Source organism: Centropristis striata, chromosome 3, assembly GCF_030273125.1.
Source record: "Centropristis striata isolate RG_2023a ecotype Rhode Island chromosome 3, C.striata_1.0, whole genome shotgun sequence".
NCBI lineage: Eukaryota > Metazoa > Chordata > Actinopteri > Perciformes > Serranidae > Centropristis > Centropristis striata.
The window spans coordinates 1073601-1090056 of record NC_081519.1 but is presented as its reverse complement, the minus strand read 5'-3'; the positions used below and the strand labels follow the sequence as shown (position 1 = coordinate 1090056).

At 32.7% G+C, this 16456-nt stretch overlaps 1 protein-coding gene and 1 long non-coding RNA gene across 3 annotated transcripts in view; both read left to right on the top strand.

Moving 5' to 3' along the window:
* The window catches only part of ergic3 (ERGIC and golgi 3), a 42017-nt gene extending 37207 nt beyond the window's left edge, over positions 1-4810 (top strand). For both annotated transcript variants that reach the window (XM_059329977.1, XM_059329976.1), the window contains one exon: positions 625-4810. In XM_059329977.1, coding sequence (XP_059185960.1) covers positions 625-704 — 80 coding nt within the window. In that variant the 3' untranslated portion in view covers positions 705-4810. The remainder of the gene's footprint in view (positions 1-624) is intronic.
* Positions 4811-4860: 50 nt separating this feature from the next.
* On the top strand, positions 4861-9546 carry LOC131968929 (uncharacterized). Its single transcript, XR_009394076.1, has 2 exons — positions 4861-6960; positions 6995-9546. It is a non-coding gene; the product is annotated as an uncharacterized LOC131968929 (long non-coding RNA).
* The last annotated feature ends 6910 nt before the right edge of the window (positions 9547-16456 follow it).

The following is a 16456-nucleotide window of genomic DNA, read 5'->3' as shown; positions in this document are numbered from 1 at the left end:
AAAAACACATAGAAACACACAAAAAAATTACAAAAACACACACAAAAAACACATAGAAACACACAAAAAAATGACAAAAACACACATAAAAAACACATAGAAACACACAAAAAAATTACAAAAACACACATAAAAAAAACATAGAAACACACAAAAAAATTACAAAAACACACACAAAAAACACATAGAAACACACAAAAAAATTACAAAAACACAAAAAACAGATAGAAACACACAAAAAAATTACAAAAACACACATAAAAAACACATAGAAACACACAAAAAAATTACAAAAACACACACAAAAAACACATAGAAACACAAAAAAATTACAAAAACACAAAAAACAGATAGAAACACACAAAAAAATTACAAAAACACACATAAAAAACACATAGAAACACACAAAAAAATTACAAAAACACACATAAAAAACACCAAAAAATTAAAAAAACACACATAATAACACACAAAATAAAAAAACACACGCCAAAACCTTATTTTTCTTTTACAAAAAACTCAAAGAAATTACAAAAACACACACAAAAAACACAAAAGGTTGCATTAAAAATGTTGAAACGCACACTACAGAATGTGACTGTGCCTCTGGTCTCCCTGCTGCAGTGGCCGGCCTGATCGACTCGCTCATCTACCACTCGGCTCGGGTCATCCAGAAGAAGATAGAGCTGGGCAAGGCGTCCTAACAGCGCCCCCCGCTGGCCTCCACGGTGCACTACAGGCCAAGACACGGACTCAGAAAGACGGAGAGAAGAGGGACGGAGGGACGGAGGGACGGAGGGAGAGTTAGGATCAGGATCTGTCTTTCTGTCAGATTGAGAGACAGAGAGGTTTAAATCAGCCCGTTTTTAATTCCTCTGTCTCTCTGTTTGTTGTGGAGAAGCTCTGAGAGGAACTCGTGCTCCTTTTTTTGAGTTTTTCTCTCCACCGTTTTAATTCGTTGCCAGCAGGACGGAGTCAGAATCACAGCGACGCCGGGAGACTTTTTGTGATTGAACTCAGCAGAGAGGAGGAGGACGCCTCCACTAACTCCTCCTCCTCAGATAGAGGAGGAGCTCCTTCTCTCTCCTTTTCCTCCTGGTCACCTCCTGCTGCAGCGCCGCTCAACGCTTCAACTCGCTTCACTGAATGTCCGTCAGCGGATCTGAGGTCCAGAGGGGTGAGATGAGACACGGAGACTTTTTAAAGGGACACGTCACCCAAAAGGTTCAGTTTGACCTCCTGCAGCCTGAAACGCTCAGTGTTTGAAGTCTGAGGCAGAAATCATGTTTCCTCTGAATACAAGAAGCTCTTTTATCATCTCACTGTAACAAATGTATTGAGATTATAACACTGTTGTCATGGTGATATTTGATACTTTTCTTAATGTCAACAAGTCCCATGAAAAAAGTGAAACCAACAAATATTGTATGTATTCAAACTTCTACGTGCTCCAAAAACTGTTAAAAACTCCTTTCATCTCTTCCTTTATGGCCACACACACACACACACACACACACACACACACATGAGGGTTGTGTCGATACTAAAATGTTCAACTCGATATTGATACTCAGGAAAATATTCGATACTCGATACCATTTTCGATACCACCAGGATAAAAACAAAGACCCCAAAATTTAACAGAAATATTTTTATTAACAAGAAAAATGCAACATGTAAAAATGAACAGAACCACAGGTTAAATATTTATAATAAAAAACTGTTGTGCAAAAAGAAACTGCAACTATGATAACAAGCTTCAGATACTCGATACTTTTGAAAATGAGGATCGTATCCGGATACAAAGTTTTAGTATCGATACTTTTGATAACCCTAACACACACACACACACACACTGTAGTGTATTTTAACTCGGTTCCACACACCGTCCTGCTGCTACAAACACTTAATAGAGCACCAAATGTGGATTAATCCGCCGCTGAAAATAGTCCCAAAGATGCCGTATTTTCTCCTGTTTAAGTCACATTTGCTAAAAACTTCAGTGTCCAGTTTAGACAAAAAATACCTGTTTAATAGCTGTTTTTAAATGTTATTTCAGTGGGAGTCAATAGGTTTTGGGGCTGAGAGACACAGACTGAACACATGTTGGTTTTGGTCTTTTCAAGGGATTTGTTGACAATAATAAAAATACAGAATATCTCATAGTTTCTACTTTAACTTCTCTCCTCACTGACTGTCTGTTTTTAAGACATTTCAGTGTTTGAGTGTCTAAAACCGGTTACTTTAAATGAGATTCTGATCAGATAAAAACCTGTTCAGGAGCTGAAGGGACTAAAGGAAAGCCAGTTTGGTAAAATCGTACCTTGACATGTTGTAATATCATGTAATATCATGTTTCAGGAGTTGTGATTGGTTAATATGAAACACTTTGGGTGACGTTTCCCTTCCAGATTTTCTGTACAAAATATATTTGAAAGATTTTTTTTTCCTCTTGAGACAGCTAAAATCATGACACTGCACAGGCAGATTTCTATCCTCGCTTGAATTAAAACCACTATGTGTAGGATTTTGTAGGTTTGTTTTTACAAAAAAAAAAGCAGAAGAAGAAGAAGAAGATTCATGATGTGTTTTGCTCATTTCGGAGCTCCTGAATATGATCTGTGTGTGAGGGAGCACGTTAATTATTCCTAATAATCAGACTGAATTTACTTGATTATTCAGTCTGAAGGTGATCTGATCACAGCTGCTCAACACTAACTTTAGAGCAGGGCTGTCAAACTCAAATACACAGTGGGCCAAAATGTAAAACTTGGACAAAGTCGCGGGCCAACATTGATATTTATTGAAAAAATGGACCTAAACAAGTTCAAACGACATGGAACAAGCAAAACTTGATATAACTTAATATTGCAAACATGCAAAATCGAATATCAAATAAAACAAACAAACACATCAATGGCATTCATTTCTTACATAAATTTAAATAAAAATCCCTTTATTTTATATGCGGCCTTCTTTAAATTTAAATTTAACAGTAATCTTTTTCCACAGGCTAAAAATAAATGTGAGAATAAAATAACAATAATAAACCAAATGACTAATAATAATATCCTTCAATGAATGTGCAGCCATTCAAGCCTTGGACTAGCAAGAAAAAGTGCATAAAGACACTTTAATTGTTGCTCAGTTTGCTCCACACTGATCTACTGTGTTCAAGCCAAAACACCAGCAGAGCATTCTGGGATTTGTAGTATTATTTGCGCTGTATAAATCCGGCGGGCCAGCTCTGGTTGTCATTTGGTATTTCCTCGCGGGCCAAATATAATTATACTGCGGGACAAATTTGGCCCACGGGCCAGAGTTTGACACCTCTGCTTTAGATTGTTGGATAAATGTGTCCAACTATTAAATATTATCAGACTGAATATCAGTCCAGCGGGAGGTTTGTGACTGATTAAAACTCCAACATATCCATCAACAACATGCTGAAGTGAATCAGAGATCAGATGATTTCTACATTAAACCCTTCGGTCTCTGCCTCCGCTTGCTTTACTTTCCTTGACGTTTATTAAACTTAATAATATAAAAAAATATGTAATTTGGGAAACCATGAATTCCTGTTTTAGTAAACAAATCTGTAGCAGCAGTTAGGAGGAATAGTTAAAGGAATACTTCACCTCAAATTATCTTTTTTATTTAACCCTTTGATGCACAACATGGTCTAAAGTGACCCGACTGAGTTTTTATGTTCTATATCTTTGCAATAAATTAATTTAATCATTCAGTATTCCAGGTTTTCCTAAATCAATTTGTTTTTGATCATCATACATCCTCATTTTTTGTTTTCATTTCTTACTTTTTGAATAAAAACCCTTTTTGTATCGCTACGCTTTTAATGCACAACATGGGTCAAACATTTCATTTCATCATTTAATTTAATTTAATTTAATAAATTTTGGAATAAGGCTGAAACATAAAAAAATGTAGAAAAACTAAAGTGCTGTGAATAGATTAGATTTAGATTAGATTTGACTTTATTAATCCCACAGCGGGGAAATTTCTTTGTTACAGCCGCAGAAAATCACACAATTATAAGATAAGATAAAAAACAATCTAAGAAAAGACATTTAACAATATACAAAATATACAAAATAATAATAATAATAATAATAATATACTATATACAACTTAGTGCAAATTAAGTGGAGAATGTGGAGAATGTGCAGATTATATGCAGAATACCTACCAGATAAAATATGAGTGTGGACAGTTACTATTTGAAACAAATGACTATTATTATAGTATTAGGGCATTTTATTTTAAATCTAATTTGTATTTTAAGTCATTTTTGACCTTGTTGTGTATTAGAAGGGTTGTCCATATGTTGTGCATCAAAGGGTTAATATGTTTTACCATCAACTCTGAAGAACTCAAAGACCCAAACAAAGTAAATTGAGGCCAAACTTAAATATAAAACTATGTCAAAACATCTGTTTACAAGCTGTCAATCATCCAGTGTGATGTCTCATTTATCAGCTGTTTGCTCTCTACTTAACTAACTAAACCTGCAGCTAAAACCTGATTATTTAAAACACTTCTGCACAGAAACTCTCATGCTTGTGCAGACTTGCTCCTCATATGCATGAGACAGTTTATGCTCAAGTGTTTTAACTGTTTTTAGGGAAAAAATGCACAAGTATACGAGTGGATAAATGAGATTAAAGTGCAAGTTTTTGGATTCTTCGTTCACTGTGAAGTTTTCTTCAAAATGCATCTGAAAGCAGGATTAATAATTAATATATACAGTCATGGAAAAACATATCAGACCACCCTTTGTTTTCTTCAGTTTCTTGTTCATTTTAATACCTGGTTCAACTAAAGGTTCATTTGTTTGGACAAATATAAAGATAACAACAAAAATAGCTGATAAGAGTTTAATTCAACCCTTTATCGGGCGAAGAACCGTATTTGGTAACTTCAGCTGATATCCAAAATAAAAAATAAAAATATTTCGAGAAAAAAAGTTGCAAATTTAGATTAAAGTGGCAAATCTACAAGAAAAAAAGCAGCAGATTTAAGAGATTTAAAGTGGCAAATCTGTGCGAAAAAAGTCACAGATTTACAGGAAAAAAGCTACTTTTTTTTCTTGCAGATTCACCAATTTAAAGCTCATAAATCTGCACATTTTTTTTCTTTTTTTGCCACTTTAATCTCGTAAATTTATTTCTCACAATATTACCTCCCTCCCCCAGGTCCATATGTGTTTTTACACATTCTGGCAGTGTGTAATATTCTCCAATATTATATATCAGCTCTTAAATTAAACTCTTATCAGCTATTTTTGTTGTTATCATTATATTTGTCCAAACAAATGTACCTTTAGTTGTACCAGGCATTAAAATGAACAAGAAATTGAAGAAAAAGGCTGATCTAATCATTTTTTCCATGATGGTAAATGCTCATTTTGGGGGTTGAAGTACTTTTTTTTAACTTGACATTTTTTCATGATGATCAAAAAGAGGTAACACTTTACAATAACCAACTGAGTGATGTTTATAGATGGTTTATAGACCAATTATTAACCATTTACAAAGTGCTATATACATATTTAATCTTTAAATGTTTTCAACCAATTTCTTAAAGGTATATGACTCATTTAAAAAATCATTAACATACTTAATATGGTGTTAAAAATGTTAAAATGAGTGCAACTAAAACTATTAAGAAACTATTAAATATAATGGAATTGTTTGTTAATGGCAAAGTAGCGATAAACTTACATTAATATACCATCTATTTGTCATTTATAAAAGATTTAGTTAGTTAAATATTCATAAATTATGTATTTCCCATTCTAAATGGTCTATATACAGTTTATAAATGATGATTAAACATTAATACACTATCTGTTTACCATTTATAAATTATGGTTATTGTTAAGTGTTACCCAAAAAGATAATTCAAAAGTTGTTCGACCTGAAAGTCGACTTACAACAAGCTGTGTTTGTGCCAATGAAGTGAGATTCCAGCATTGTACTTTTTTCAAATCTTACACATAGTGGCTTTAAAAATAGATCTATTTGAAGACTGAATAATGACAGAATGACTTGATATAATGAGCAGTTGAGGATCATGCAGACAGATGTTTAGGAAGCCAAACAGTCAGTTTTGTTTCTCTTTAAGTGGCACTTTGAGCCAGAACGTGCAGCATGTGGCTCCGTTTCTTTTGTCCTGCAGCTTTAATTTTAAGAGTCTCGACCAGAAAACCCCCCGTAGCTCCCTGTGACCTTTCACCCCCTCTCATCTGCAGATTTGAGTCATTAAATGGAAATTAATTGAAATTTTCCCCCTCAAAATGTAAAGGCACAGTTTAACCCCTTAAACCAGGGGTGTCAAACTCAAATACACAATGGGCCAAAATGTAAAACTTGAATAAAATCGCGGGCCAACATTGAACAAATAAACCTTTTAATATATACCAAACATGTTTTGCTTTAACATTAAATATGGAACCAGCAACGCTTATAAACATACAATATATAACTAAATAGTGCAGACATGCAAAATCAAATTTCAAATAAAAAACACATCAATGTCATTAATTTATTAAATAAAAATTAAATAAAAATCGTGACAAAATGACAAAAAAACACACAAAATGACTAGAAAAAAGACACAAAATAACAAAAAGACGCAGAATTTATTAATTTATTAAAAATTAAATAAAAATCGTATGCCTCTTTTCTATTTGCATCCTTCTGATTTAAATATCAAAATAAACTTTTTCAACAGGTTAATACATTTAAAAATAAAATAACAATAATAAATCTAGTATTAGCGGTAAATGTGCCGTATAATACCGGCGGGTCAGCTTTTATTGTACAATAATAATAAGATAATAATTTGGTATTGCCTCGCGGGCCAAATAAAATTACACTGCGGGCCAAATTTGGCCCGTGGGCCAGAGTTTGACACCCCTGCCTTAAACAGAGCCTAAATGTGTATTTTATTGTGGCGATCATTAAAACATCAGGTGTCAAAGTCGCCTCTGACTGCACTGAAAAAAGAACTTAATTGAATTGTTTCATTTGGTAACACCTAAATAAATTAAGTTCTTTCAAAATTAATTTAATAAGTTACATTAACACAATTGAATTTAATTGAAAGAAATTAATTTGAAAGAACTTAACTCATTTAGGTGTTACCAAATGAAACAATTCAATTCTTTGAATTTTTTTTTCTTTTTTCAGTGTGACAAAATGACCCTTTTTTCTCCACTTTTCTCCTCATGCAGTGATTTGGAAGTTGCCATATGATTTCACCATCGTTATGTTTTATATTGTAAATATTGTACAGACACACCCACCACTGCCTCAGAGAACAGGAAGATAAACACTATGACTGTGTCAGTGTTAAACACTCAGATTAAATAGAGGAGTTTTTTTTTTATATATAGCGTAAAGGGCTGCTTCTATTCTGCTTCTTTCTTTCTTTTATTTGGTGGGATAGTAGAACACAACTTGCCCTGGTAGACTGCTGTTAAACTATATGCTTCTCTTTTTGTATTTTTTTTTATTTGGTTATTTGTGGGGAATGATGATGATGAGTTCAGATGAAGATCCTCCTCCTGTGAGTCTTAAAAAGAAGTTCTTCTGATCTAAAAGCTGTGTGTTAATGAGAGGGAGGCAGCAGGAAGCTGAGACCAGGAGACAGAATGTAAATGTTGGTTTGGTTCTGACTCATGTGTTGAGTCACCATGTGAGAGCCAGATGTTCATCCTCGCCTTTCTTTATTTATCGTTTATTTTTAGCCGATTCTGAGTGTCAGACAGACAGAAACAGACTCAGCGGGGTCAGATTGTTGGTTAAAAGGAGTTTTTTTTAAATGCTTTCGCATGTTTTGGCTCATTAACTACAATTCAGGCGTAGTTTATACCACAACCAAAACATTTTTTTTCTCCATATGTTCACAAAAATCTGATTTACAGATTGAAACTTGCTTAAAATTTGGGCGTCCAACAGTCACTAAAGGTGGGAAACAAAAGTCAAATAAAATGTGAAAAATATAGTTTGGGTATATGTAAATAAATTAACCCTATAAAGCCAAATGTATCATATTTGTTACACAATAACTTATTTGAAAATTTGTCAGTTGTCATTTTATTACATTTCATACATTATGCATTAAATAAAGCAACATACAGTCTTTTTCTCATTTAGGTAAACTAGGTAAAGGTTTAACTGACATAATTAGGTATATTTAGAGTAAAATTGAGATATCTCTCGAATAATTCAAAGAAAAAAACATTTTTTTGGTGTGTATTTTTAGGTGGCAAAAAAATTGAGCATTGATGATGTGTAGGAGATAAACTGAGCAACAAATTGCACAAAAATACCAGATGTAGCAAAAATGAAATGCTGGTTCCACTGGTGGATCTGTCATTGCTGCATGAAAACTTCATATCAGCAGATGTATTATGATGTTGTGTTATATGGAAAAAAATATTTTGTATGTTTGAGGAAAATGTTAAAAGGAAAGTCAAAGTTTTAATAGGTTAAGAATATTAGGTTTTATATGTTTTTGTTAGTTCAAGAAAAACAAACTGTGAGCAACAAATTGCACAAAAAGACCCAATGTATCAAATATGATACAAATTTCATGGTTCAGGCTTTATAGGGTTAACTGGTGTCAATGCAAACATTAATTCAGTTAAAAGTGAATATATTAGGTTGGTTCAATTTAAATGTATTAGTTTGGTTCAATAACTAAAATGTTAAGAAATAATTTGGATCAAGGCAAAGAATTAAGGTTGAGTCAAGAGCAGTTTTATTGTTTACATCAACATAAAATAATCAAAGTTACTCTATTTAGATTCTGTGAAGTCAGATATTTTAGATGTGATATCTGGACATCATTTTTTTTAGTTTGAGCAAGGTTATAATTTTTTCCACCATATTAATCTGTCTTCTAGCGACAAACAGGGCTGCAAGTTATTTTTATCAAGCATTAATCTGTTTGGTTTATAAAATGTCACATTCAAAATGATAGAAAAAAGCACAAAGACTAATGTGAAACCTTCATGTTTTGTCTAACTCTCCAAAACTCTAAAGATATTTAGTTTGAAGCTAAATTTAAAGAATAGAGAAGAGGAGCAGATCTTCACATTTGAGAAGCTAAATAAAGTGGAAAAATAGTTAATTATCAATATAGTTTTATTTAAATTTTCTTGGTTTATTTGTCTATTTGGCGACAATTACAAGTGTCCTCACACTGCCAAATAATTTGTCGAGTCATTTGTTTTTTTGCAAGATAGTCACCAACATATTTATTGAAGTTATGTTGATCTAATTAATTTCCAAATGTAACTTCTGTATTACGCTGCTCCACAGCAGATGTTTGTGATTGGTCGGTTTTAGTGTCAATCAGAATTATTGGCCAAAGTTGTAATGTTTGGAAACTGTTATTTACAAGCTCTTTGTTTACAGAATGCTCCTCTGCCTCCTGTGTATCTTTTCATTGGATTCTATGCAGCGCTTTTGGGCTGTTGTCTCTTATATTTCTCATCCAGTCTTGGTAAAACTGAAGCCCTGTTGTTGTGGCGTTTGAAAATACTAAAACATTTTAACTTCAACAACAAAATGAAGGCAACACGTGTCTCACTTTCAAGTTTAAAATTGCAAAAAGTACTGAAATAACCGGTTTCTTCAAAAGTTTCAATAAAAAAAACAGACTAAAAACATGCAAAACCACCTGTTTCCCATAATCCTTAATAATCACAAATCACCTGCTAATCAATCAATCAATCAATCAGTTAATCAGATCAAACAGAAATCACAAGTTCCACTTCTTCTGTTTCTGTCTGTCTGTAACAAATCTAGAACCATAGAAAACACACACATATTTGAATAAATGTTACTGGGCCAAAAACCTTGTAACAGGTTTTCGTTTGAGGTACAAAATCTAATTTATTGATCAATGTTCAACTTCTGTTTGACACAGTAAGTAACAGCAGGAATGTTAAACATCATAATGGTCTTAAAAAACAAACTTCTGTTACTGATTCTCAACATCTGCAACTGGACTAAAGTATTACGTCTGTAAAGAGTCATTCTGAGGACCACAAGTATGAAAACTGTCCAATAATTCTCTCTGTGTTTCTGAAATCTGGTGATGACGTTTGATCATGAAAGTTATTGATGATTCAGTTGTTGGTGGCTGGTTGTTGCACCTTTTAACATCTAAATCAGTGGCAGGGGTCGAGTGTGTGTGTGTGTGTGTGTGTGTGTGTGTGTGTGTGTGTGTGTGTGTGTGTGTGTGTGTGTGTGTGTGTGTGTGTGTGTGTGTGTGTGTGTGTGTGTGTGTGTGTGTGTGTGTGTGTGTGTGTGTGTGTGTGTGTGTGTGTGAATGAGTGTGAGAGAGAGAAATGTATTTATATTTTGATTGTCCTCAAACAGTTTTTAAAATGACAGAAAATAAATGTTGACTACACCAGCTTCAACGATCTGCCTCCTCATTATTTTGGTTTTAATATTCATACACTCTAATTTTTTTTGATTGATTGATTGTCGATTATTTCGAACATGCAAGCAAGCAAAAAAAAACAACACAAAAAAAATATTAATAGATGAATAAATAAAAAACAAAGCAAAAAAGCAAAAAAAAATTGGGAAAACAGACACTTTCTGCAAGCTTGAAAGGGAGTAGGAAGAAGTTAAAAAACGTATCGAGTCCTACCCCTTAACAGGTCTCTCTCTCTCTCTCTATATATATATATATATATATATATATATAAATATATACATATATATGAATAATCAATATAGTCACAAACAAATATTATAATGAATTTCACTGTAAAATAACAGTAAAATACTATAATATAATTTATTTTAACAGTACATTATCATATTTTGGATTACAGTATATGACCGTAGGATAACTGTGGGTGTTGTGGTTATTTTGTCCTCAAACAGTTTTCATAATTTATTTTTTTCTTTCAAAATAATTTTTATTGGATTTTCCTTGGATGCATAATTATATCAGCTGTCAGTTTATCCAATACATCCATAGACTAGGCAAGTACAAAATAAATGAAAACACCAAAGTTATAGTCAAAAAATACAAAAACAAAACAAATAGAAAAAAACAAAAACAAATAAATGAATGAAGATAAACATATAAGAGAAAATTATAAAATAAAAAAATAGAAAAAATACTAATAATAATACTATAATTTATTTTAACAGTATATGATCATATTTTGGATTACAGTACATGACCGTAGGGTAACTGTGGGTGTTTGTGGTTATTTTACAGGGCATTTATCGTAATTTATCAAACAGTATAATACAGTTTAATGCTGTTAAATTACAGTTATCTGTTGTTAATTGACCGATTTAACTGTTAATTTACATGCGAGGGATGAATATTTAACAGTATTTTACTATAATTATAAAATACAATAGGATTCTGCTGTAAATTTACTGTAAATACACCAATTTGTTAGTGTATTCAATCTTTCAGAAGTGAATTTACATTAAATCAGTTACATCTGAGGCACAGTGCTGCTTTGAGCTAAATGCTAACGTCGGCATGCTAAAATGCATACAACGACAATGTTTTCTTTTATTATGATTAGAACTTTAATATATTTATATATTTTCTGTTTTTCTATTATGATGCTACACATTGTGTATTACAATTTTCAGTTGCAGTTATTCATCATGGGCATATCTAAAGTCATGGAAAAAATGATTAGACCACCATTGTTTTCTTCACTTTATTGTTCATTTTAATGCCTGATGATACAACTAAAGGTTCATTTGTTTGGACAAATATAATGATAACAACAAAATTAGTTTAATTTAGTTTAATTTAGGAGCTGATATCTAGACATTGTCCATGTTTTTTTTTATTATTATTATTTTTTTATTATTAATTTAGACAAAACACAACACAAATCACCAATGGACAAACATAGCAAAAAACAACAACAACAAAATCACAAAACCAACCCAAATAAATAAGTAAAACCACAATAATAAACAAGAACCTTAACACATCAAAACTAACCAAGACACAAACATGGTTCCATGGTTTTCTTGTTAATGATTTTGGTTATTATCGAGAAAACCATTAAAATGAACAAGAAATTGAAGAAAATAATGGTCTAATATTTTTTTTCCATGACTGTAAGTTTAACGTAATTTCCTAATTGGTAGTTAAGTAAAGCTGAGGCCAAAAAGAAAGAAAAAAAGTATAGAAAAGTATAGTGCAACCGCCATGAAGAAGCGGATATGACGTCACTTGTCTCGTTAACCGCGTTAAACTATTTTGGCAGGAAGTGAAATATAGGGCGCTAGCATTAATTAGCTAAAACCGTTAGCTGCGCACTTTATTTTGGAAGGACATTGAACTTTATATTGAAAAACCTGTTAGATTTAACATTTCTGACCTCGGACTTTCTGACTTGGAGGAGAACAAATTAACAAAATCTGGATTTGTGGATAATATTCCGCCTTGGACTTGGAGTCTACCGGCTAAAACTGCTTGTCATCATTAGAAGGTAAGTGTCGCCTCAGTAACCGTTACCATGTCAACGGGCAGAGTAACGGTCATGTATCCGGTGTTACGGACTAAACAGTGACCCTGTTAATCTGGCGACTTTCAGCCGTTTGCCGGTTAAACAGCATTTTGGGCGGAATAACTCACATGTGTGTGTACTCAAACAGACTCCAGATATACATTTTGACTTTTTAATGAAAATTTGAACCAAGTGGGCAGCTACACAACGTTATTATCTGTCTTTTTTTAACGGCTGCCGTGACAATCACAGGCACTTCCGGCTAAAATTCCCCAGGGTCGCTTGTTAATCCGTAACACCCATTAGCTAGCTTGAATGTAGCCTTAGCTAATCTCTCTCCTTATTTATATACAGTCTGTGTCTCTCTGATAGAGTTACCTAAATGTCTGATTGAATTTCAGAAAGGCTCTACATTCTACATGAAATTATACTTTCATGATAAACAGCAGTCTTTTTTGTCTTTTTTTTGGTGGTAATTTTGTGTCTTTTTTGATCACTTTGTGTCTTTTTCTGGTCATTTTGTGTCTTTTTTTGGTCATTTGTGGGTTTTTTTGGTAATTTTGTGTCTTTTTTGGTCAATTTGTGTCTTTTCTTGGTCATTTTGTGTCTTTTTTTAGTCATTTTATTCATTTTTTTTGGTAATTTTGTGTCTTTTTTGGTCATTTGTGGGTTTTTTTGGTAATTTTGTGTCTTTTTTGGTCAATTTGTGTCTTTTCTTGGTAATTTTGTGTCTTTTTTTTGGTAATTTTATTCATTTTTTTTGGTAATTTTGTGTCTTTTTTGGTCATTTGTGGGTTTTTTTTGGTAATTTTGTGTCTTTTTTGGTCAATTTGTGTCTTTTCTTGGTCATTTTGTGTCTTTTTTTGGTAATTTTATTCATTTTTTGGTAATTTTGTGTCTTTTTTGGTCATTTGTGTCTTTTTTGGTCATTTTGTGTCTTTTCTTGGTCATTTTATGTCTTTTTTTAGTCATTTTGTGTCTTTTTTTGGTCATTTTGTTTCTTTTTTGGGTGATCTGAACTGTGCGTGTGAGATTGTGTTCAGTGAGTGGGGGTCGTGGACAACATGCATGTTAAATTAGGGGTCGCGACTCAAAAAGGTTGAGAACTACTGCTTTAGAACAATGTTGAGGCACTTTACTTGAGTATTTTCATTTTTATGTAACTTTATACTTCTACTCCACTACATTTAGCTGCCATCTTTAGTTACTCTTCAGGTCAAGATTTAACATGAAAAACATGATTAATTTCAAATTATCAATGCTAACAAAATGCCTAAATCTAGCTAAAGACATTATAAGATATTATTAGCATGTCAAATGGTTATTTTTACCACTTAGTGTCTCCTAGAGATTTAACTGTTATCAGAACTCGTGTTTTTTTATTGTCAGTTAAATATTTTTTCCTTTTAATTTATTGAAAGAATTAAAATGTGAAAAATTCTGCTTGCTTCATCCACATAATCTTTTATTATTACATCACTTTTGCAAACAGAACAACAAATAAAAAAACGTCTGTCTCTTCTGTCGTGCCTTTGAGCAAAATGAGGCTCCTGGCTGACCTTTTCAGAGGATTTCTGACTACGTTTCTACAGATGATGAAGTTAAACAACAGGAAATCCATAAAACACAAGAGTAGTCACTTTTTGTAATGTTTTATTTGATGAAATTGTGACAAAACACTTGTTCTTTCCTGCTGAAACCAAAGTTTTCCATTCAATTAGTCCTTTTATTTTGAAATGGCATATGCACCTGTTGGCCACCAGATGGAGACAGTGTACTTTAAACTGTTAGTTGTCACTATTGTTCTCTCTCACACACACACACACACACACACACACACACACACACACACACACACACACATACACACACACACACACACACACACACACACACACACACACACACACACACACAGAAAGCAAAGCATCTGAATGAAATTACAGCCAGCTTGAGTAACTTCCTGTGGGTGTGTGCACGTTTTTCTGTGCATGCGTGTGTGTGTGTGTGTGTGTGTGTGTGTGTGTGTGTGTGTGTGTGTGTGTGTGTGGGTCAGAGCTACGCAATGCTGAGCAGTCCAGTGTAACAGTCCACAGAGAATATTTGATACTGGAAATATAATTATGTGTCTGGGGCGTAGTGCGCTGTGTCACAGGAGCAGAAAGAAAAAATCATCAGGGTTCATTTGTAACACGGAGATATTCATCACTCATTTAAATAAATGTAGAAGCCACTTATACAGCTTTTGTGTTCATTTTAATCTAGATCAAATCGTTTTCTAAAGGCTGATTGTGTGCTCTGTTTGACAAAAGTCAAGTAAATAAAGCAAAGTTCACAATATTTCTCTCTAGAAAAAAGTGATGTCGAGGTATAAAGTAGAACAAAACAGTTACAGTACAGTTTCCCAGTTCTAAATACATAAAGCTTTATATTGTATAGAGCAGTAGTTCTCAACCTTTTTGAGTCGTGACCCCCAATTTAACATGCATGTTGTCCACGACCCCCGCTCACTGAACACAATCTCACATGCACAGTTCAGGTCATACAAAAAAGACACAAAATGACCAAAAAAGACACAAAATGATCAAAAAAAGACAAAAAAAAAAAGACACAAAATGACAAAAAAAAAAAGACACAAAATGACAAAAAAAGACACAAAATGATCAAAAAAAGACAAAAATGACACAAAATGACAAAAAAAGAGAGACAAAATGACAAAAAGGCACAAAATGATCAAAAAAGACACAAAATTACCAAAAAAGACACAAAATTACAAAAAAGAGAGACAAAATGACAAAAAGACACAAAATGACCCCAAAAAGAAACAAAATTACCAAAAAAAGACAAAAAATGACCCCAAAAAGAAACAAAATTACCAAAAAAGACACAAAATGATCAAAAAAAGACACAAAATTACCCCAAAAAGAAACAAAATTACCCCAAAAAGAAACAAAATTACCAAAAAAGACACAAAATTACCCCAAAAAGAAACAAAATTACCAAAAAAGACACAAAATGATCAAAAAAAGACACAAAATTACCCCAAAAAGAAACAAAATTACCAAAAAAAGACACAAAATTACCCCAAAAAGAAACAAAATGACCAAAAAAGACACAAAATGATCAAAAAAAGACACAAAATTACCCCAAAAAGAAACAAAATTACCAAAAAAAGACACAAAATGATCAAAAAATGACACAAAATGACAAAAAAGAGAGACAAAAAGACACAAAATTACCCAAAAAAGACACAAAATTACCCCAAAAAGAAACAAAATTACCAAAAAAGACACAAAATGATCAAAAAAAGACACAAAATTACCCCAAAAAGAAACAAAATTACCAAAAAAGACACAAAATGATAAAAAAAGACAAAAAATGACACAAAATGACAAAAAAGAGAGACAAAATGACCAAAAAAGACACAAAATGACCCCAAAAAGAAGCAAAATTACCAAAAAAGACACAAAATGACAAAAAAGACACAAATTGACCAGAAAAATATCAAAAAAAGACACAAAATGACAAAAAAAAGACACAAAATTACATAAAAAAAAACACAAGATGATCAACAAAAAAAGACATTAAATGACCAAAGGACTAAAACACATGAACACATGAACACTTTAACACAGTGGAGACAGAGCTGACTTCCAAAATGATTTGGCGACGCCCAGAAATCATCTCGCGACCCCAATTGGGGTCCCGAACCCAAGGTTGAGAACAGCTGGTATAGAGTTCTGTCATATTTAAGACAACAGAATACTTCAGTATACATCTACAGATTCACATGCTAATGGTTTGTTTTGTTTATTAAGTTCAGCTTTATGTTAATTTGTAGGATTTGTAGTTTTAGGTAAAAGCGTTTCCTGTTGTCTTTTATTTTGGGGGAAAAATAAAATAACTTTACTG